Source organism: Eptatretus burgeri, chromosome 9 (assembly GCF_056783735.1).
Source record: "Eptatretus burgeri isolate ZD-2024b chromosome 9, Ebu_testis_v1, whole genome shotgun sequence".
NCBI classification, from domain to species: domain Eukaryota; kingdom Metazoa; phylum Chordata; class Myxini; order Myxiniformes; family Myxinidae; genus Eptatretus; species Eptatretus burgeri.
The window spans coordinates 68,096,274-68,120,762 of record NC_140969.1 but is presented as its reverse complement, the minus strand read 5'-3'; the positions used below and the strand labels follow the sequence as shown (position 1 = coordinate 68,120,762).

At 44.9% G+C, this 24,489-nt stretch overlaps 1 protein-coding gene across 4 annotated transcripts in view; it reads right to left on the bottom strand.

The window, feature by feature from the left end:
• SPAG7 (sperm associated antigen 7) overlaps positions 1-24,489 on the bottom strand; it is a 50,949-nt gene that overhangs the window by 13,861 nt on the left and 12,599 nt on the right. Inside the window, exons 1-6 of one of the 4 annotated variants that reach the window (XM_085895554.1) lie at positions 21,046-21,141; positions 11,157-11,295; positions 10,020-10,087; positions 9,275-9,363; positions 9,093-9,177; positions 8,696-8,885 (exon numbers count right to left, since the gene is read on the bottom strand). In XM_085895554.1, the coding sequence (XP_085751680.1) occupies positions 8,696-8,885; positions 9,093-9,177; positions 9,275-9,363; positions 10,020-10,087; positions 11,157-11,232 (508 nt within the window). In that variant the 5' untranslated portion in view covers positions 11,233-11,295; positions 21,046-21,141. Of the gene's footprint in view, positions 1-8,695; positions 8,886-9,092; positions 9,178-9,274; positions 9,364-10,019; positions 10,088-11,156; positions 11,296-21,004; positions 21,142-24,489 lie in introns of those variants that run through there. The other 3 variants (XM_085895553.1, XM_085895555.1, XM_085895556.1) reach the window with 3 other exon arrangements.

Genomic DNA, 24,489 nt, shown 5'->3' with positions numbered 1-24,489 from the left:
TACGCTTTTTATTTAAGTTTGTTTGGTTTTCATTGAAACAAGTTCCTATTGCATTTGATATAATAATAATAAATTAATTATTTTAGTGAGGTAAATTCTTTAATTAATATTATTAGTTAAACATATATAGAGTATTAAATAATGGAGGTATTTAGATGAAAATACAATAAATAAATAAATATTATTTATAAATCAGCATTCATATAATTTCTTGGTAGTTGTTAAGATAAGAGTGCAGCATGTTAAAATCGGTTGTTAATGACAGTTTGAATATTTGATTGACAGTTTGAGTCTGGTTTATTGGAAGTGCTGTGTAATGGACATGTCCACAAGGTAAAGTGTGTATCGCTTAATATATTGTTGTAGAATTCCCACCCGTCGGCGTGCGAACGACCGCGTCAAACCAATAGCGGCCGCTTCACCCACCGAACGGACAATCTAGTCGCTGCTTTCCGGATCAACGCCGGAAACCAGCCACGGGTGTGTTTTTAACCACACCACAACCTTGTCCACACTCTACCCGCGCTACAGGGTCCGATCGCCAAATCTTCGATTTACCTAATTATTCGCACGGGTAGGTTACCAAGAGATTGTACCTCAACGGGACCGCTTGGAAACGAGCCGCTTAAGCAGCTCGCTTCCTTTTGGGATAACCGAGCGGGGTATTATCGCGCAGTCCCATTGGACCCGATCACTTTACCGGCCATTTCAAAACCAACTATATTCCGAGTGCAAGATGGGGAAGTTCAATGAGGGAATGGACGCAACGAACAGGTTTACATTCACACAAGGACATTTATTATAATAAAGCACGTATGCAATTAAACAAGGCAAAACACGTATGCAATTATACAAGCAACAAAAGCACGACAAAAGAACTACAACCGTCTACTTATTATGTACAGTCACTTGCACTTAACAGCAGTTCCTACTTATTAGACGGGCCCACGGACACACGTATGCACACACACACTCAACAAATGGTGGCAGAGGCCTTTAATAACGAGCTCCAGCTCGGAGGACAGGTGAGCTGAAACCCAGAACCTATCTTGAACCTCTCCACCTCGTGTGGTCTTCAAGTTGTTCGGACCCGGGCTCCAGCGAAAGCGAGCTGGATCCAATCGCCGTGAGCTGCGATCCTTCCCGAGCTTCTCAACACGTGCTGGTGAGACGAGGCGCTGATCCTTCCGGTCGATGCGTCACTTCCCCGAGGAACCACCTCCAAAAAGAGGTCGATGAGTCGCACCAAGCCGGGAACCAAAATGGTGTACAAAGAGCTCTACGAACCAAGAAGAAGAAGCCACTACTCGCAGCTCGAGCCGAGCGACCGGCTCGACTTTCTTCCAAGCCACCATTCGCAGCTCGAGCCAAGCAACCGGCTCAACTTCCTTCCAAAACAAAGCAGCTGGAAGCAAAAAGCTCTCCCGAGCCAAACAGAAGCCGAAGCTCACTGAACCACCAAAGCAAAAAGCTTCCAAAAAGCCTCCTCCCAAGCCAGGCCTCAGCCAAAGCTCACTGAGCCAGCTGAAGCAAAAAGCTTCCGAAGGCCTCAACCCTAACCCAAGCCAAACAGGACCCGAAGGTCTGCTGAGCGACTTCTCTCAACTCCCTTCTCCAACTCTGCCCCACGAACAAAAGAAAAGATCTCATCTTATCCTTCTCCCGCCCTTCCCCCGCTCCCGGCGTGACTCATGACTCATGCCCTCGTGCTCCATCCCCCGCTCAGCCACGGGTGGGAGGGAGTTGTTGACATCATGAGTCACGGGACGGCAGGGTGGTTCTTCCTCTTCGCAGAAGAGGGGGAGGGATGTCTCCATTGTTCGTTCCCTAACTATTAAATCGATCCGCAGAGCATCTAATTGATTTCTGAACATTTAAACAATGAAAGGTGAGCTATCTAGGGAACAAGCACTTATCGACATAGATGACTAAAGGAACCTGAATGTTGTGTGCAATCCAATTCCCAAATTCGTAACAATATTATCATATAAAGTGGTGTATGATTTAAGCTATTCACATGTAGTAATACTTTAAATAAAACTAATAATTAAATAAGTTTGAATAAGGATATTGCATTGCTGTGTTGACTGACTGTCTGGACACAACTTTGAGGTTGTGGGTCCATTGATGTTGAGTAATCTACTGATGTGGATCTGCAACTATGGTTGTGGATCCACCTTTGGAGAGGTTCTGGGCTGAAAGTATCAAAGCCTCAATGAAAAAACGGTGTCCAGCTGATGATCCAGGCAGTTGGGAAAAATCAGTAAATTGCTTACAAGTTAAGGTTATAACTTTAAATAAAATAGCTTATGTGTGTGTATGTGTGCTTGTGTGTGTATATTTATATATGTGTGTGGGCATTGTTATGTCTGCCTTCCTTCTTGGGACTACGGTGCAGTAATTGGCCTTTATTTTGATTATAATTGGTCATAAACCAAAAAAAAGTCAGTCAACATTAACCTAAGTCACCGATTAGTCTCCATGTCCCTTTCCAGATGTTGATGCAATTTGTATCTTCTTGAAACTGAATTCTGGTAGTCCTAACAAAAGAAATATGGTTCTAATTAACCATCGAGTAGTCCTCTTTTCAAAGATCTATCTCTGGTGTACAAGTTAACCAACCTCATTTTTGTACAAAAGAACGCCGGGAACCTGGCCGTTTTGCCCACCATCCCACCAGGTTGCTTCCTCTGCTCTCTCCAAAGATGAAGTCAATGAACACTGAAAAGTAAATTGCAAGGTTCACCTTTTTCAATGACTCCCTCAAAAATACAATTTTGTTTTCCACCAGGTAAGTCGAATGCTGTTGCTCAACACTCCGTTTGGGATCAAATGTAGAATAGGCTCATTGGCTATTTCAAGCCTTTAACACTGACTATTGCATTGTCCTCTCAGCTAGTTTGTTGTTCAAAGATATTTCTGACACACTTCACTATTACAGCTGAATTTCTCTGCTCACCAACAAAGTTTAAATCTACAGTTGCTGTTCTTTTCAAAAAAACTTCGGCAAGGAAACATTCTGGGACTTCTGCACTTCCTTGTCTACAGACTTGTTCTTCCTCTTAAACTCACTTGTTTGCCTTTCTGTGACACTTCCTCTCTCTCAATGGCCTTTCTCTGTTGATCTCAACTGTCAATCCTGGTCCATGATCCAGAACAAGTCTTTAAAATGCTCAAAGGTATGCTCTTGGGACAATTCTTATCTGAAGAATTTTTTTTTAAATCCAAGTCTTTCTTGGCCAATCACACAAACAAAGTGTACAAGGTTTGATGAATGCATGCTACCATGCAGCACAACTTCCATGTATAGACGGTTGCTGCCACATGTTTGCATGTAAAACTAGAATGGCACTCAGAGCACACATACCTCTGCCAGACTGAACAGTTTACGTTTTGTATTCCACTGATATACTGGATCTGGATCCAGACCTGAACCAAAATCTAATCGGCTTGTTCTTGTGACCTCCCCAACTCATCCACCTAGTTTTGCCATAACTTGTCCACGTCTTTTTTAAATATCTTACGATACTAGTATATAGTTTTTAGCCCCAAATCTCAATGGTGAAGAATCACTTTAAAATAAATATATATTTTTATTTTTTTCTTGAATTAAGATCCGGATCTTCACCAAAATTGAATCAATTCTTCCTTGTCACACACAAAACCTGTCCACCAAGTTTCGTCTGAATCTGTCCACATCTTGTTGAGATATCATGTTACATATCGTTTTTGGCCCCATCTGTCAATAGCAAAGAATTGCTTAAAATACTTGTATCCGGAACTTCACCAAAATCTAATCATTTCATCCTTGTGACACATGCAACCTCGCCACCAAATTTTGTCCGAATCTGTCCACAACTTTGAGATATTCTGTTCACAGACATACCAACAAACAAGAAAGTTATCGTCCATAGCACGATGCTTGCAAAATCCAAATAAACAATAGTTGCCATGGAAACAGCAATTTAATAATTTGGAAAATTTGACCTAAAGTGTTTTACCTGATGGCATGGTGTGCATAACAAATTTGGTTGATGTGTTTTATAACTGACCGAATAGGTGTTTTACAGGTTTTGATGGCATTGACCCTGACCTTTGACTAATTTTGATCAGATTTTATATACATATACAACACATACATACAAATAAACTGCATAAGTTTCAATCAGATATCTTGAAAAAATTCCTGAGGTTTGGCAATAATAGAATCATAAAAAAATCCCATTTGATTATAATGGGGTGAAATTGTTGTCATGGGCACCATTTTCTCTTTGCCAAGTGGGACTTTTTCCTGTGCCAATAACAAAGATGGCAAAAAGATGAGAAAAAAAAATAAGGGAAAGATCAATTTAATAAATTAATTATATTTTGCACACTCTGAGCTTGGTGCTGAGGTTTACCAATGAGAGGCCTTTTCATAATGACTGGTGAACGTCATGTCATTGCAGAAGGCCCTCAGACAGGTCGAATGGGGTATATGGGGCCTTAGGATCCGAAAGAGTTATGAAGGGTCCTCGGGATCTTTGGGTTACAAGGGGTCGAAAGGGTTTTATCGGTCTTTGGGGTCCAAAGTGTCTTATAGGGTCTTAGGGTTATTAAGGATCTGAAGTCAAAAAGGTATGTTCCAATAGTCCGTAATTAATAGACGTAGTGAAAGTCCAATAACACTGAACAACAAAAATTTTTTACTGGAGATGTGTAAAGTGATTTAGACTAATTTGGGTACGTTGATTTCAAAAATCATAACCGTTTTGCTGTATCACGTCAGGATTTTCAGTAACAGAAATATTCCCATTGCCTAGAAGTCAGGATTTCAATGAAATTTACAAAAATTCATTTATTCATTTATTTCATCATGAATGCTTCAAAATTATAGAAATTACAGAAAAACTCCACTAGAATGTAATTAAAAATGCTTTAGGCATTTGGCTTTGCGTTTGTGCTGCTCTGTGTCAGTTTCACGATGCAGGAACCAGCAGAAATCGCCCATCATGTTCGGGTTGTGCCGCCCTTGGTAACGCGTCTCCATGAGTGAAATCTCTTGGTGGAATCGCTCGCCGTGCTCGTCCGAGACTGCTCCCAAGTTGTCAGGGAAGAAGTTCAGGTGCTGGTGTAGGAAATGGATTTTCAGGGACATCCTGGAGCCAAGTTTCCTGAAGGACTCCAGCAGCTGCTGCACTATTTCTTCATAGTTGTCCGCGCGCTCGTTCCGCAAGAAGTTGTCCGTCACAGCTTTGAAGCTCCTCCACGCTGCCAGCTCTTTGGGGTTTAGAGTTGTCGGAAAAGTTTCGTCCTTCATAATCTGTCGGATTTGCGGTCCAACAAAGACACCAGCCTTGATCTTGGCCTCCGACAAGGTGTTGCCAAACTTTTCCTTGAGGTATAAAAACCCACGCCCATTCAGATCCATTGCCCGTACAAAACTTTTCATCAAGCCGAGCTTTATGTGGAGTGGTGGAAGGAAAACCTTGGCTGGGTCGACAAGGGCGACATGCTTCACGTTGTGTCGACCAGGTACATGCTCTTTTCGCTCTTCCCAATCTTTCTTCGTCTAGTGATTCTTGTCGTCTCTGCTATCCCAGAGACAAAGGAAGCACATGTATTTTGTGTAGCCTGACTGCAGCCCTAACAACAGCGCCACCACTTTCAAGTCTCCGCAGATGTGCCAGTTGAAGTCATTGTACTTGATGGAATCAAGCAGCTGCCGCATAGTCTCATAGGTCTCTGTCATGCCGAACGCGTGAGCCAGTGGGACTGATGGTTTCTCGTTGCCATTGTGGAGCAAAACAGCCTTCAAGCTGTTCTTCCCCGAGTCGATGAAGAGGCGCCAGTCTGCAGGATCGTGATCACACCCAAGTTCTTTCAACAGACCGTTGATGTCACTGCAGAATGTCATCGTGTCTTCCATCTCAAAGAACTCAGCCATGTCTCTGTGACGTGCTCTGAACAAGGATATCTTGGTGTTAGGTTCAAGTAGATTCCACTGCTGCAGCCTTGATCCAAGCAGCTCTGCCTTCGCCTTTGACAGCGAGAGATCTCTTACAAGATCATTTAAGTCTCCCTGGTTCAGAAGGTGTGATTCTTGAGTGTCGGGTTCAAAAGGTTCATCATCACCATCCTCTTCACCACTGCTTACAGCTATGTTCTGATCAGCTGGAGGTGTTGGAACGGGGTTCTCGTCATCATGAGGCACAGGTTTACGAGCAGAGACGCAGTCAGCGTACTTGATGTGACCTTTATTCTTCTTGTTGAAGCCGGCGATGCTTGTGCAGCAGAAATAACAATCATCATGATGATTCTGCGGCTCACGCCATATCATGGGCACCGCAAATGGCATGCTCGCGCGCTTGCCCACCAACAGCTGAGTCAAGGTTGTGTGACAGCTTGTGCAGCAGATGTGTGGTGCCCAGCTCTGTTCTTGGTCCCCCACCTTACACCCGAAGTAGTGAAAGTAGGCGGCCTTCATTTTCACTGCTGTAGATATACTTCGCTGTTGATCTTTTTTGGTATACCGACCACAGACATAACAGAAGTTGTCAGGATGATTGGTACAGGAACGCCTACTCATCTTTATCTGAAAGAAAGAAATATAACACAAGTTAACAACAATTGTACGAAATAGACATGTTAAAGACATATGTAAATTTCATTGAAATCCTGACTTCTAGGCAATGGGAATATTTCTGTTCCTGAAAATCTTGACGTGATACAGCAAAACGGTTATGATTTTTGAAATCAGCGTACCCAAATTAGTCTTAATCACTTTACACATCTCCAGTAAAAAAAATTTTTTGAAATTTGTTGTTCAGTGTAATAAGTAATTAAAAGAGGTACTCACGGTCCAATTCATGTTCAAACAGTACGAAATTAATAGACACTCACAGGGATCGACCAAGACTTCACCTCTATGAGGTTTCACCGTCCATCCATGTTTTTGAGTTTTAGATACAGTGTATACAAATACATAGATATTAAGTGAATTGGTTGAAAATTGACTATGACCTTGACCTTTGACCTATTGAACTAAAAATCAATAGGCTTCCAGCTCTACCAGGTGGTGAAGTTTTGTGAAGATTGGAGTGAAAAATGTGACCTGTTGGGATTGACATACAGACCAACATACTGTACTGCATTTGCAAATCTTTGAGTTTGCAAGTAACAAACAGACAGATGTGAAAACATAACCTCCATCCACCGAAGCAATTCTAAAAATGCAAAGAAAACAACCCAAAAAACCTTTCAAATACTATCCTACCAGATAGCAGGTGTTGGTTTTTTTGTAACATGCTGGATGTGCGTGTGCGCATGCATGCATGTTAAGTACCTGAGTGGGGTGGTGTATGTGTGGGGGGAATTCAGTTACGAGGATGAAGGCATCAACCCTTATTTGTGTTCACATAGTTTTATGACTTTCCTTGTAATAAGGACACATAGCTAGGGGATAAAACATTCGATTCCCTCATGCACCATGGGAAGATGCCATTGTAACCATTAGCAGTGAGAGTGGTTAAGGATGTCGTCCTCTCCCATGCCTCTCATGTCAAACTTGGTGAGTAATGAGGGGGTGATGTGGGGCGTTAAACCTCCCACCCACTAAGGGAGGATCCTCCATCACAGCTGTCCATCAAGGTGGGGTAGAGGGGTCTCGGACCATTCCCGGGCCATCATTTATAGGACACATTGGCTAGTGATTGGCCCGTAGTGCAGGGGCGGAAACTTGCCGCAAGGCAGGGGTGTTGGATGTAAGAGGCGCTGGACTCTGGACACTGTTCTGGCCTCTTGGCTCTTGGCTGTGTTTTCTGGGGGCTGGATCAGGATATCTCAAAAAGTTGTGGAGGGATTCTGACAAAACTTGGTGGACAGGTTGGGTGTATGTTGAGGAAGAATTGATTTGACTTTGGTGAAAAATCTGAATCCGGATCCAAATTTTTTTTGAGTCTTCACCATTGAGCGATAGTGCTAAAAACGAGATATAGCATATCTCAAAAAGTTATGGACAGATTCGGAAGAAAATTGGTGGACAGGTTGGATACGAGACAAGGAAGAATTGATTCGATTTTGGTGATGATCTGAATATGAGAATTTTAAAAGTGATCCTTCACCGTTGAGAGATGGACCAAAACGATATATAGCATGATATTTCAAAAAGTTATGGAAGGGTTATGACAAAACGATGTGGTTGAGCTGGGTAGGTGACGAGAACAAGCCAATTAGATTTTGGTTAAGATTCAAATCCAGATCTGGCCTAACAGTTGTATATAAAATGTAAACTGTTCAGCCTGGGAGAGGTATACGCTCTACCGCATGCCGCGTTCATTGTCTTCCGTACAGGATTTGGATTTCCATTTGTTCTGTGCCAATTAAATAGTTTATTTCTGAGGGCTGCATGTGTGTCAGTTACTGCCATCTTTCCCACATGCCGACGTTTTGGTTTGAGAACCCTTGGAAGGAAATAAATCAATTATGGTAATCACCTAGTTTGACGAATCACCCGTGTTAGGTGAGTTAAGAAGGGCATGATTCCTAAACTCTTGGGGCACGTGCCACCCAAATTCAGCCTTGTAGTTCGGCTATTCATGGGATCGAATCACAGCGGGTACACTTCCTGTCTGAGATAGCTTGTGGTTTGTGGGGGTGGAGGGTGGAGGGTGGGCAGACATGAGAAAATACGTTTGGGTTAAAATATGATGCATACCACAGCCATAAACCTCCCGCGCTGTCAAGGTCTGAGCCCCAGCACGCAACCGAGCCTCAATTCCCCTTGAACGGCGCTGAGGACGAGGCTGCAATTCGGAAGAACTGGGTGAAGGTGACGGTGAAGGGACTCGAACTGCACTAACTCCACCACGCATTTTGTCCAGTTCTTCCTCAGAGGGGGAGAACTCCTGGACAAAGAGGATTGACAAAATAAAAATGTTTAGCACCCCACTGCCTGTCAAAAGTTATTCCTGTATGCAGTTGTTACGAAACACAAAAATATATATGGAAAAAAATGGAGTCATGAAGGAAATCAAATATAAACAACAATGACCAACACGACAGAGACTGCTAGAAACTAATGCTCAAAGAACTCAGTGAGTATTCAACCTTACCTTCTTATAGACCAGCACCTGTTTCAATTCCTCATCATCCCCAAAAGCCATAGACGCCAAGTCCGCCACTTCAGCCACATCATGCCTATCACGCAACATTTTAAGCATGCAAAAAATAAGCATTTAACAAGGGGCTGCACTTAAAGCAAAGATAATCGACGAACGTGTCAACCTTCACACACAATATGGTTCGCTCCAGCCGACCCAAGTTGTCAAACTGCTTTCGCTGCTGTGAAGCATCCTGGATGAACTCCGTTATCGCCAATTCCATCTGTACAGCAAAAAGGCCGGTTATACAAATCAAATCACCAAAACACATTTGGCAGTCCTCATTGTTACAATACGACACATACCCACAACAATCCTTACTTTATATACCTCGTAATTCACGGACTGATGTTCGTGTGTTTGTTTGTCATGCTACTACTCTTCCTACAGTTCTGGGCCGATTACATCCAGACTTGCTACATCGGATCAGCATGACCTCAGTTAATTATAGGGGTGTTTGTATCTTTGCTGGTGGTCTTGGAGTTGGGGAGGAGAGGGATGCAAACTATTTAAAGGTGTATCGTGTCGAGCAGCCTACAGGTGGGGGAGGATATTACAAGTCTCCACCATTTACAGGACAGTATTTGTTTCATGCACGTAACCCAAGTTATTTATTTTCCCCTATACAGAGCTGTCACTTGCCTATACACCGCCAAAATTAATGTATGCGTTAGAAGAATGTGCTGCATGCTTGGAACACGATCGCCCATCGGGTGGGTACTCTGTTAGTAAATCAAACACAATAATGACTCACCCCACCTGAAAAATCAATTAAAACATATGCAAAGTACATGAAAAAGCTTTAACTCAAACGAGAAAAGAAACAGCCGATCACTTGAATGGAATCACCGATTATTATCGTTCCACTTCCTCGAATACCTTTTTGCGAAACTCTGATTTATAGCGTTTTTCCTGCTGCTGCAACTTTTCCAGCCGTGCTCGCTGCTCTGTGGGCAAGACAAAACATCAAACACAAAACTCAAAGAGCAGGCAAAGATGACTACCAATAAAACATCAAACCCAGAGTATTTACATTACTGGCTTATAACATATTGAGTCATCAAATGTCACCATGGACATATCCAACATGACTAGCCATCATTATTAGGCTCACCCGTTCCGGAGGGATGTGAGGTGTGTGTGCGTGCGTGCGTAAGTGCACGCGCGTGCACCCAGAAAAACTTGAACACTGTGCCCCCAATCGGCCTTGATGACAGTTCAACAAAGTTGTTTAATGTAACCGAGAAACTTGTAAATCTCATTAATTGATTTTCTACCCTCAATGTGGATTATAACAAAGTTACGCATGACCATTCCTGAATGCGTTTGCCCATACCATTACCATCCTTGGTTTGAGTTTTGCTAAAAGGTCGACAGACTTGACTGGCATGGAAGCATGCCAAACTGGTCCGATGTGCGGTTGAATAAAGCTCCAATTTAACCACAATACACTTTTTTTTCCTCATTTACCCAGATGTCGAATGTGCATCATGTCGGGTTAGGGACAAGTAATCCTGTGTTTAATAATTTGAGAGGTCTCTTCACACTGTCACACAATGATGTCTGTCTGTCTCTGTCTCTGAAACACCAGGACGGCATCTTATAGCAGTGTTGGGATTCAAACCCAACCGAGATGGCTTGGAGACAAGCGTGCGTACCAATAAGCTCCCCCATCAACCCAGAAGCTTGTCAACATGACATTTCACTATACAATCAAACTGTAATAATTACTTGCCCACATCATCAATAATTGAGCTAGACACTGAAAAATTACCGTGTGGCTATCTGATTTTGGTAAAAACCTAGCTGGCTCATTAATGATCTCAAAGAAGGGAGTACTCTGCCTGCTCTACAGGTAATGCCAGTCCACACATTGTTGACACGACATATCAAGGAAACTTGTGAAGAACATCAAAACGATACTTATGCAAAGATAATACTGCCCAAAAAATATTTAACAATGACGATTAATAACAAATAAACAAGATAATAATAATAATAATCCAGCACGTTTACCTTTCACCTGACGGCTCTGTCCTACTCCAGGTGGGGTTTGCATCGAGTTCAGTAAAGAGCCCAACAAGTCTGCCATCTTCAACGAAGTTTCGATTCGTCCTCAAATTTAAAGGTGGTTTGCAAATCTTGCAAGGTATATCTACCAAATACACACAACAATTACGTATCTACCCAACAGATCATCGAGCTATACCGAGAAAAGGCAAAAATCCCACTCTCTGTCTGTCTGTGTACGATGCATGGCCACATCTTTAAAGTTACAAACTCCAAACTCAGGGTACAAAACAACTTTGTGTGGGGGGTAATATTGTTGCGAATCTGGAAGCCATTTGCACAGACAGAGAGCAGTCCCTAAGCTTAGTTATTTTGATAAGTATGTGTTTATAGTTGGAATCCATCCCCGATGTCGAATGGGAATTTGGTGTGTGCGCTGTGAGTTATTTTATAGTCAGGTTTTATACATCTACAACAACAACAACAACAACAGCGGCACCGTCCCTCACTCAACCCCGTCGCCATTGCCCACATGTTTTTGGCTTAAGGCGTGGGCGGAGCCTCCATCGCCTCAGATCGGGGCTCCGCTCCGAGGAAGGGCATGGAACGTTTCCTCCAGCCAATGAGCGAAGGACGAGCATCGCACGCACACCCCAACTAATGGGACGCCAGTGTGCCGAAAGCTACTATGGATACTCTTCGGGGGTGGGCTTCCGAGACGCCTCGACACACCCCCGAGACGCCTCGTCCAATCAGGAGGCTGACCACCTCAGGGGCGGCCCTGCCCAGCCAGATGGGATGATCGCCCCTCGTCCAATCCGGAGGCGAGTCCCTCAGAGCGGTTCCCTCGACCCACGGGGGAGGAGAAAGGGGAAGAGTAGGTGGGAGCCATCGGGAAAAGAAAGAAAAAGAGAAGAAGCCTCGTCTTGCCTGCGGGCGCTGTCGTCTACCCACGGGTGCTCGTCTCATCTGGTCCGTTCCCATGCTGGCTAGCATCCGTTGCGTAGTTCCTGGTCCGTGGTGCTTGGTGCTGCGTTGTTGGCGGCGGGTTCGAGTCCCGCCACCGGACAAGCTCGACCAGACCGCACGAGGCGGACAGGTGCAAGAATAGGCCCCTGCCCTCAGCTCGCCTTTCCCTCTCGAGCTGAAGAGCCAAATAAAGGCTACGGCCACCGTGTGTGTGTGTGTGTGTGTGTGTGTGTGTGTGTGTGTGTGTGTGTGTGTGTGTGTGTGTGTGTGTGTGTGTGTGTGTGTGTGTGTGTGTGGCGCCAGTCTTTTAAGTAGAACTGTTAAGTGCTTTTCGCTAAATGTACATTGCTTGCATTTCTTTTATTTGGATAACTCTGCCCTTTGCGTGCTCCCCTCCCCGATTATTGTTTATAAATAAACCCCCATGTTAAATGTTCCAGTTCGTTGTTCGTGTTTTCTTTCATTGGTCAATCATGGTTCGGGCTTCAGAAATAGAAAGGCCGTTGGTGCCGTAAGTTGTCATTGGGACCGGCACGGCTCTGGTAACTCTGCTCGGTTATGCCGGATTCGAGTCGGTACCTGCGACTCGGTTCGGACAAAGTTGGCCAAGGGTGTGATTTCCCAGGTAATTTGACGACGTGGGTAATGAGGTATATTGAAATTTTGCTATTGACCCTACCCCACGCCATCAGAGAATTGGCGATCACGGTCCTTTAAGTGGCCCGTCGACTCCTGAGTTATCCAGGGTGACGACCTTTTAATTCCGGGTGTTCGGTGAGAGACGGCTCTACTGCTCCACCTCGTGGTCATTTATCGCCACCGAACCCCGGCCCACAACAAATTGGTTGTCATCAGTGGGGTACGAACCCCTCCACCTCCAGAGAAAATTTGCGGGGTTCGAATCCACAACAAATTGGTGATCAGGAGTGCGATACGTCCTCTCTGCCTCCACGAAATTAACAGGATTCAGATCAGGAGTGTGCGGAGCAAACCCCCCCCCCCCCCCCGTTCCCTCCAAATTAGAGCACTTAAATTGTTCTCAGACGCACCATGGCGGGCCAAGATGAGCTGGCTCAGGTGGGTTCCAATTTAAATTTAGAAGGACCCATGGTCCAGGAAGACACCCCCATGCAGGAAGACATTTCTACGCAGCTCTCAAACCCAGAAGGGGTATTGGGAGTGGCAGGGGCGGCGTATGACACCCCCCCCGTCAAATTCCCCCCCCCGATCCCTGCCGGTTCCGCACCCAGAGGCGAATCGGCTTCGTCAGGGTCGTTTGACATGGGCTGGTTCCTGGAGGTGATGAGAGGCATGATGGATGAGAATGCGCAAGCACTGAAAGAGGATTTACAAAAACAAATAAACGCGAATGCGCAAAGGATGGACCGGAATATGAAAGGAATGGAAGACAAAATGGATGAGATGAGGGGTGAAATGCAGGCATGAGGTTGAATCTGAAGGTGGGCATAAGAGCCATAATGGCGGCACCACGTGGCGGAGCGACCGAACCGAGGGGGAGTGCAAAATGTGTTCGGTCCGCAATGGAGACAGGTGAGGTCGGGATGACGAGTGATGCCACGATAATTAAAGGGGGAACGTGTAGGGTGAGACACGAGGGGATGACCGAAAAATTAAAAGAGGTGACGGAGGCACAGAAAATAAAAGAGACGAAAAGCCAGGAATTGACGGAAATAATAAACGAGGTGATGGAGACGCAGACATCAAAAGAGGGGGACGAATTGCATGAAACTAAAGAGGAGCACACACAGGTAGAGATAGGAGGGGCCAATGGGGTTGAGCATGGGGAATGTTTCGTGACCCGGAGCGAGCATCAGGATAGCCTCCCTCAGGAACAGAGGGAGACGGTATGCTCCCTCGAAGTGGACTGTGACCAGGTAAGTCCGGTCGGGCCGTGCGAGGTCGAGCGGGTGCATGATGTGAACGGGTCCATGCAGAGTTTGGGGGGAGTCGAGGCTTCGGGATCCCTTGTGCAGACTCCCATCCCCGATGTGATTGTCCCGGAGTGTGTGTCAAAGTGTGTGAATGGTGCGAGTAACATGGCGTGTGTGAGTGCATGTGTGGAAATGGACGACGGACCGACCCGGACGGGAGACAGGAATGGCGAGCCTGGAAGGCCGCAGAGGGTTAATTTGGCAACCGCGCCGGGTTCGCGCGATGGGGCGTACGAGGTCCATGGTTGAGTTTCACGCACGGCCCGCATGCAGGTCTGCGCAATCGCAATCCGGCGCGAGAACACTGCACGTCGGATACGAGCTGGCCGCATGGACGGCGAGAATGTAGATGGCGAGTGTTGTGTGAATTTGGAGCGGACGGGTCCGCATGCGGGCGCGTGTGTGAAGCTCCACATGCTGCGTGCTACGTGTTATGTTCGCAGATCGTGCGGAGCGGGTTCCTGGGACGATACGCTCGTGCAGGCCTTCACGGGAAACCGCGCAGGTCCGGTGCGTGGGTGACATCACTGGGGACTTCGTGGCGCGAGTTACGGGCGAGCAGCACGCGTTGGCTCACATGACGGACCCCTCGAAGGCGAGCGCTTGTTGCAATTAGCGGGGCGACGACAAGGCCCCAGTTATCGTCTGATGGAAGGGACGAACGAGTGAGTCGCAGACCGCCGCCCTGGCGCTGCAAGAAAAAAAAGCCTCGCTCCAAGTACACGGCCTTGGCCAGGATGTGGCAAGCAGCCTTCACGGACATAGGAGCACGAGTTCATGGGAAGGGTTTAGCATTAAATAGACCGGCCTCATGGGGGCATGAGCCGTCCTCATGGGGCCCGTGCAACAAGTTAGTGGGAATGTTAGGTTAGATTTAGAAATGGATTTTGAGAGACACGGACCGACATGGAATGTGTCATGGGGACGTAGATGAGCTACGCAAAGTTAAAAGGAACATGCATTAGTGTAAGGGATGACGGGGAGCACGAGTTAGTTAGGATAATTTAGTCAGCAGAATGGTAGCATTGAGTGATATGAGCGAGTTGAAAAAAATTAAAAAATGTGTACAATGCATGAGTATGGGTCAGCGGGCCCGAGTGAGTGAGTGGAGTGAATGGAATGCATGGTACGAACGAATGATTAGGGGGAGGAGTGAATCCCACCCAAGGGAACCCGGGTTCAGTGTAATGTTAGTTAGTGGGTTAGTTAAATTTACCAAAAGGAGGTCGTTTTGTTGTATGTTTGTATGTGTGGGAAGAAGGCTCGAAACCTTTTTGAAGGGTGCAGGAGTCCATTGACCATATGGGAGCGTGGCTGTGGAAAGGTGAGTATCGAGTAGAGGGCACCCCGGGCACAGTAGTCGGCCAGAGTAGGCCAAGGGTCCAAGGGACAGGGATAGTGTAGTCGGCACGGGCGACCCTCGGAAAGGGATCCGGAGCACCAAAATGCCACATGGGTACGGAAGGGGGGCAATGCCAGGAAGGGTGCCCCCCTCCCCCACTCCCCCACGTTCATAGGGAGCAGGTAGGCTCGGAGAGGGCCTCAGGGCCTGGGGTGCCGTAGTTTGAGTTCGGCAGACGGAAGTCCCTGCCAGTTGAGCCACGCTGCCCAGCCACGAAATTGTGCAAGGGCACGAGAGAAAATTTGAGGGCCAAGCCCAAATTTATGGGGAACACCAACAGAGGTGATGGGAATCATGGTTGCAAGAACCGATAGTTTAAAGAGACAGGCGTGTTGAAAAGCCCCGGGGATAGTTTAAAGTTTAATAAATGCTTGGATAGTTAGGAAATGTACCTCTTCCCACCATCCATCCCTTTGCTCTGTAGGCCGCTGGTCTCACTTTGGGAAGACTGCTGAACTCTGGAGGTTGTTCGGCCTCGAGGCAGGACACTAGTCTCTCCCTTATTCACCTCCAAAAATGATCTTAGGGGTTGGGAGTAGACGGACAGGATAGGCTAGCCGGACAAAGACAATAAGAGGGTTAGGGACAAGCAATTATAAAAGTAAAAAATAAAAATAAAAAAATCAATAAAAAGGGGGGGAAGTCTAAATTTTGTTGTTTTCTTGTTGCAAACTATGGGAGTGGGTATGGACAGAGACAGGCAAATGCGATAGGTTGGGGGGGAGACAGTAGGGTAGGTCCGAGCACGTTTCTGGACTGGCCGGCACCACCGCACTCCCTCCACAGAACCTCATGGACCAGACCAGAGGCCGGCCAGCTTCATATGCCGGCCTGTTTGTGCTACATCTCCTGGTCCGCATTTGCCATGCCACACTTGCCTGCCTTTGCCTTGACCCCATGCCTGCTTGCCCTTGTTGCATTGCCCCTGTGACATCATCTCAACCATGTGCGCCAGGACCATCTTCAGTGTGTTTGCAATGACTGCCCTGCAGGCAGCCACTCCACAAAGACTGTATTTGTGCAGCCTGTGCACCCATCTCTGTGTGTTTTGCACCAATGACTTTTTCCTTCCACAGATAACAGGTCCTGGGCCATGGAAAGTGTAAATAGATAAGTTATAATTGTAAATAATTTTGCAACCTACCTGTTGTTTGTGTTCGCATTGGCAATTTATTTAAGTTGTCCGAGTGAGTCTGATAGTTTAGTTACGCAGCGCACTAGGTTATATATTTTTGGGATATGTAGACAAATGTCGCACTCAGGAATCTGTAGGTAAAACGTACGAGGGGAAAAAAACCAACACCTGCATGGCACACGAAAATTCACAACTCGGGACGAGTCTGTAAAGGGGGGGGGGGGTAGTGTTGCGAATCTGGAAGCCATTTGCACACAGACAGACAGTAGTCCCTAAGCTTAGTTATTTCGATAAGTATGTGTCTATAGTTAGAATTCATCCCCTATGTCTATTGGGAATTTCATGTGTGCGCTGTGAGTTATTTTGTAGTCAGGTTTTATACATCCACAACAACAACAGCGGCACCGTCCCTCACTCAACCCGGTCGCCATTGCCCAAGTGTTTTTGGCTGAAGGCGTGGGCGGAGCCTCCATCACCTCAGATCGGGGCTCCATTCCGAGGAAGGGCATGGAACATTTCCTCCAGCCAATGAGCGAAGGACGAGCATCGCACGCACGCCCCAACCAATGGGACGCCAGCGTGCCAAAAGCTACTATGGAGACTCTTCGGGGGCGGGCCTCCGAGACGCCTCGACACACCCCCGAGACGCTTCGTCCAATTAGGAGGCTGACCATCTCAAGGGCGGCCCCGCCCAGTCAGATGGGACATTCGCCCCTCGTCCAATCTGGAGGCGAGTCCCTCAGAGCGGTTCCCTCGACCCATGGGGGAGGGGAAGGGGAAGAATAGGTGGGAGCCATCGAGAAAATAGGAAAAAGAGAAGCCTCGTCTTGCCTGCTGGAGTTCTCGTCTACCCGCGGGTGCTCGTCTCGTCTGGTCCGTTCCCGTGCTGGCTGGTGTCCGTTGCATCATTCCTGGTCCCTGGTGCTTGGTGCTGCATTGTTGGCGGCGGGTTCGAGTCCCGCCACCGGACAAGCTCGACCAGATCGCATGAGGCGGACAGGTGCAAGAATAGGCCCCTGCCCTCAGCTCGCCTTTCCCTCTTAAACTGAAGTGCCAAATAAAGGCAGAGGCCACCATTTATTTGGGTGTGTGTGTGTGTGTGTGTGTGTGTGTGTGTGTGTGTGTGTGTGTGTGTGTGTGTGTGTGTGTGTGGCGCCAGTCTTTTAAGTAGAACTGTTAAGTGCTTTTCGCTAACTGTACATTGCTTGCATTTCTTTTATTCGTATAACTCTGCTCTTTGTGTGTTCCCCTCCCCGATTATTGTTTGTAAATAAACCCCTGTGTTAAATGTTCCAGTTCGTTGTTTGTGTTTTCTTTCATTGGCCTAGCATGGTTCGGACTTGAGAAATAGCAAGACCGTTGGTGCCATAAGTTGTCATTGGGACCGGCGCGGCTCTGGTAACTCCGCTCGGTTACGCCGGATCCGAGTCGGTACCTGTGACTCAGTTCGGAAAGAGTCGGCCGAGGGTGTGATTTCCCCGGTAATTTGACGACGTGGGTACTTAGGTATATTGAAATTTGGCTAATGACCCTACCCCATGCCATCATAGAATTGGCGATCACGGTCCTTTAAGTGGCCCGTCGACTCCAGAGTTATCCTGGGTGACGACCTTTTAATTGCGGGTGTTCGGTGGGAGACGGCTCTACTGCTCCACCTCGTGGTCGTTTATCGCCACTGAACCCCGGCCCACAACAATATAGGCTATGTGGCCGTGGCCTCACACATGGGGTGTGGGAAATAGTGGGGGGGGGGGGGAGGGCGTAAATTCTCTAAGTAATGTGTACTGTGTTGCACCACCTTGTTGTGGTGGCAGAGGGTATTACAATTTCCAAATTTCCTTTGGCCACAAAGTGTTACTTATTCACGTTTCGCTGCCCACACAACCCCGGGTAATTCTGCTCGTTGAAAATCGAACTCGGAAATATCCCAAAATACAAAGCCCGTCCGTGTCTGTTTTGCACTCCAACTAAACTTGAATGAAAACAGCTAAACAAAAACTGTATCTTTTATTAATTAATATTCTCCATATTTTCATAACAAAGATTTGTTGAAAATTGGATGACGGTAGCTCGACTTGTAAAAAGGTTGTGATTTGGACAGATGACTGCAAATACCTCGTCTCCCACTGCACGGTGGACAGACTAATTGACCAAATTGGGATTTTTCTCGTTCATCTTCGTTTTTTTTGAAAAGCCTGGTGTGTTAGCGCAGTGGTTAGGGCAGCGGCTTGGGATCCAAAAGGTCCTGAGTTCAAGCCCCGTTGGGCCACTGAATTAATACACCAGGGGGTTGACTCAGCCTGTCATCCTTCCGAGGTTGGCGAAATGAGTACCAGTATACTGGGCCGGTGTATACCCCGGTTAAAATAGGTGTACCATATCCCTGTGGTGTAAGAGGCGACCAGGGTTGTGTCAGGAAGGGCATCCGGCGTAAAACATGTGCCAAATCACTATGCAGATCATACGGATGATCCGCTGTGGAGACCCCTAACGGGAGCAGCCGAAAGAAGAAGAAGAAGAAGAAGAAGAAGAAGAAGAAGAAGAAGAAGAAGAAGAAGAAGAAGAAGAAGAAGAAGATCTTCGTTTTTTTGAAACGTCATTGAAATTTTTTTGTTTTTTTTTGTCATACAAAGTCGAGGTTCGTAGAGCAATAATAACATAGAAGGTATCAGGGTACAACAGAACAAAAGTAACAGAAAGAGGGGGAGGGGCATAAACAATGCCTGTTGGTGGGCTTGGGATCCTCGGATTGCGAGTTCAAATCCCACTCGGCTGTGGAATTAATACCAGGTAGGGCTGACTCTGCCTGTCATCCTTCCGAGGTCAGCAAAATGATTACCAGCTTGCTGATATCCTGTGTTGGAGTAGTGACCCATCCAGGATTGTATCCAATAGCCAAGGAGACTGCTTAGGCAGCACCTACGCTCTGCACAGAGTATGGTCCCAATGGATGGAGAGGGCACAAACAGTAGGGTTGAGGGACAAAATGGCAGAAGATGTGGAGAAATGAGATGTGGGGAGGAATGAGGGGTAAGGGAGGACACATGAGGTGGACAAGATGGAAACAGAAGCAAACTCTTAGAGAGGAAAAACTGCAGATTTGGAAAGAGGTGGGTTTAGGGTGGTGAGGTTGGGGCTAATGGGGGGTAGAAAAGATCATGGTTTGGGATTGGGGACGATCTGAGATAGTGGTGAACAGCCGTCATGAAGACCTGGAGAGAAGAATAAGATTGAAGAGAATGTGGAAGTTGATTCCACAAATGTGGGGGGGGGGGGGAGAGGAACAAATGAATGGAGGTGTGCAGCGATCCTGGGTTTAGGTCGTTTCACCAGAAGACGGTTTAAGGTGGACCGTGTGAGCAGAAACCTTGGTGGGGACAAAGCATGGAAAGAGCAGAGGGTGCAAGACCAGCAAAGAGTGTGGAAGAAAAAGAGGCCACCGACCTGTCTCACCTGACCACCGACCTGTCTGTGATGAGGCCACCGACCAGTCTGACCTGACACCGAGAGGCCACCGACCTGTCTGTGATGGCGAAGTGATAGACCCGTAGACTCAGCTTCACTGCTGGAGATTCCAATAATCCTGAAGGCCTTGGTTTCCACGGCGTCAAGCTGAGCAAAATGTGAGGTAGGGGAGGCAGCCCAGAGGTGAAATGCAAGGTTAATCTCATCAAGCTGCGGATGAAGGCCTTGTAGCTGGATAGGAGTTCAGGTGTGCCAAGGGAGGACTTTGTCCAACGGAAGATGCCCAGTCGGCGGCTAGCTTGGAGGCCAACTTTGAAATGTAGTTTCCACAGGAAAGATCATGGCTGATGGTGAGACGTAGGCGTTTGAATTAATTAATTTCCTCAAGAGGCTCGTTAACAATGGGTGGTGGGATGGAGGGGGGTGCAAAGTACCGTGTGTGTGTGTGTGTGTGTGTCAGACAGAGAGGGACAGACAGAGACACAGAGACAGAGAGACACAGACAGACAGAGACAGAGACAGAGTTTGTCAGGATTTGCACATTCACATCCCAATAAACACGATAGAAATCTCAAATCTCTTTACCGAACCCAAGGTTAATCAGATCCGGATTCAATTCCCCCACCCATTTGTTTTTAAGTTTCATGATCATGATTATGAAGGGTCGAAACATCAGCGCACTGTTCTAAAAAATCTTTCAATCAAGTTGAAAATGTAATGTCGCCCCCACATCTATTAAACGTTCCTTTTTTTGAAAAAAACAAACAATCGAACACAGGTGATTAATTGATGTCAATCCAGGACGAAATGGTTTAACTGCGCACATTAGCGAAACCCTGTACGGCTTTTCCTCGTCCGCACGAAATAAAACGTTCTTGCATTTGTCTCGACATCAAACCTTGAATTCTTTCAAACTCCGTGCAAATCTCACCGTCGGCTAATGCAAAAAATTCATACCGAGAGAGAACTCACTCTTCCTCAGAATTCACGTCATCGCACTGCGTAAACATACGCGCGTTACTCCCAAACCGGAAATGCGTATACGTTCCTAAATAACCCGGAAGTATAAATATGTTAAGTATCATTTACATTCCTTCGGTTGTTTATTTGGTTCGGGTCTTTACAATATTGTTGGACGGGCTGGTAACTTGGTCTTCTTTGATAATTACAATTTTTTTTTAAACAGCATCCTTTTGGAAGTATTGTTTGTATCAACATTGATTGTACATCCCATCAACATCGGAATATTAGCGTCTTTTTTCAAAATAATGAATAAATATTGAAACTACACAATAAAAAGATTCCACACAATGAAGCGACAGGGGTCACGACGTCACTGTCGAGATCGTGCCAAGAAGATAAATGTCCAAAAGCCTTATCTTTGACTTTACCTTGAGGGATACACAAACAGCAGGGTTGACTGTTGAGGGATAAAATAAGGGATGTGGGGAGAATGAGGGAAAGGGGAGGACAAGATAGATACAGAGTTTATCTTGTCTTTTACTTTACCTTTATTAAACCTGGTCTTCTTCATCTTGAGTATGGCAGGTTGACCACCAGTTTGGCTACCAGGTTGCTATCATTTTGTTGGGTCATGACTATGCCACTTATACTCATTTTGCTGACCTCAGAAGGACGACAGGTTGATAAGCGGAGTCAACCCCACCTGGTGATAATTCAGTGGCAAATGAGGCTTAAACTCAGGACCCGAACATCCCAAGTCAGCCACCCGAACCACTAAGCCAACACCAAACTATTAAACTGGGTGTTGGCTTAATGGTTAAGGTGGCTGGCTTAAGATTAGGATCTTGAGTTCGAGCCCCTGTCTTTCCCTTAAAAAACACTGAGTGGGTTGACCCAGTCTGTCATTCTTCCAGTCATCAAAATGAGTACCAGCTTACTGAGAACAGGGGGCACTGCATCAGTGGCACAGCTGCACTCCCAATAATTATGCAACCAACAGCCACAGGCTGCATACAATTTTTTTCTTTTAATGGAACCTTTGAATTTACCGCACCTTTTGATTTTACCTTCAAATTTACCTCATCTTTTATTTTACCTTTGAATTTATTTTATTTTATCAAATTTAATATCTTTTACTTTCCCTTATCTTTTATTTTACCTTTAACCCATGAATTTACCTTACCTTTAAATTTACCATATCTTTTTTTAACCTTTAACTTGTGAATTTACCTTCTCTTTTACTTTACCTTATCTTATAATTTATCTTTAACCTGTGAATTTACCTTATCTTTTACTTTACCCTTAAATTCACCTAATCTTTTATTCTACCTTTAACCTTTGAATTTATCTTATCTTTTACTTTATCTTTAATTTTATCATATCTTTTATTTTACCTATTCTTTATTTTACCTTATCTTTTACTTTACCTTATCTTTTATTTTATCTTATCTTTTAGTTTACCCTTAAATTCACCTCACCTTTTATTTTACCTTTAACCTTTGAATTTATCTTATCTTTTACTTTACCTTTAATTTTATCTTATCAATTATTTTACCTTATCTTTTACTTTACCTTTAAATTTACCTTATCTTTTATTTTACCTTTGAATTTATCTTATCTATTATTTTACCTTTAACCTTTGAATTAATCATATCTTTTACTTTACCTTTAAATTTACCTTATCTTATATTTTACCTTTAACCTTTGAATTTATCTTATCTTTTAGTTTACCTTTAAATTCACCTCAACTTTTATTCTACCTTTAACGTTTGAATTTATCTTATCTTTTACTTTACCTTTAATTTTATCTTAACTTTTATTTTACCTTTAACCTTTGAATTTTGTCTTATCTTTTACTTTACCTTTGAATTTACCTTATATTTTAATTTACCTTTAAGTTGACCTTATCTTATTTTACCTTTAACCTTTGAATTTATCTTATCTTTTACTTTACCCTTAAATTCACCTCACCTTTTATTCGACCTATAACCTTTGAATTTATCTTCTCTTTTACTTTACCACCTTTAATTCTATCTTATCTTTTATTTTACCAATAAATTTACCTTATCTTTTATTTTACCTTTAACCTTTGAATTTATCTTTTTACTTTACCTTTTTTGTTTTACTTGACATTATCTTTGAATTTACCTTATCTTTTACTTTACCTTTGAATTTACCTTATATTTTAATTTACCTTTAAGTTGACCTTATCTTATTTTACCTTTAACCTTTGAATTTATCTTATCTTTTACTTTACCCTTAAATTCACCTCACCTTTTATTCGACCTATAACCTTTGAATTTATCTTCTCTTTTACTTTACCACCTTTAATTCTATCTTATCTTTTATTTTACCAATAAATTTACCTTATCTTTTATTTTACCTTTAACCTTTGAATTTATCTTTTTACTTTACCTTTTTTGTTTTACTTGACATTATCTTTGAATTTACCTTATCTTTTACTTTGCCTTTTACCTTTGAATTTACCCTATATTTTACTTTGCCTTTAAATTTACTTGATTTTACTTTACATTTAAACTTTGAATTTACATCATCTTTTCATTTACCTTTGAATTTACCTCATCTTTTACTTTCCATTTAACCATTGATTTACCTTATCTTTGATTTTACCTTAAATTTGGCTTACCTGTTCATGCTTTTGATTTACTCAAACTCTTAGGTCTCACGATAAGCCATGATCTTTCTTGGGCAAGCCACATTTCAAAGTTGGCCGGCAAAGCCAGATGCCGAGTGGGCATCCTCCGTCGTGCAAAGTCCTTCCTTGGCACACCTGAGCTCCTATCTACCTACAAGGCTTTCATCCACAGCTTGATGTCATACTGCTCTCCCCTTTGGACTGACTGCTGCCTCACACATTGCTGAGCTTGAGGCCATGGAAACCAAGGTTTTCAAAGATCATTGAAATCTCTCACGATGAAGCTGAGTCTATGGGCATATCACTTTGCCATCACTGACAGGTCAGTGGTCTCTCTGTCTTCTTCCACCTCCTTTCTGGTCTTGCATCTTTCTAGTATTGCACCCTCTCCCCTTTCTATGCTTTTTCCCTCTCCACCTCTCCCCACCCCCGGTATCTGCAAGATGCATGTGATCCACCAGCAATCCCCTTCTCATGAAACTGCCTAAATCCAGAACCACTGCTCACCTCCATTCATTTGTTCCTCTTTTTTTCCCACCTGTGGAACAAACTTCCACACTCTTCAATATCATTCTTCCCTCTGGGTCTTCAAGACTGCTGCCCACCACCATCTCAAATCATCCCCCATCCAAAACCATGATCTTTTCTACACCTGTTAAACCACCCCACAACGTGTACCCCGCCCAAAATTTTGCTTCTGTATCCATCTGGTCCACACCTTACATTCTCCCCTACCCCTCATCATTACCTGCATCCCATGTTTGGCTGTCTCCATCTATTCACCACCCCCATCCCCT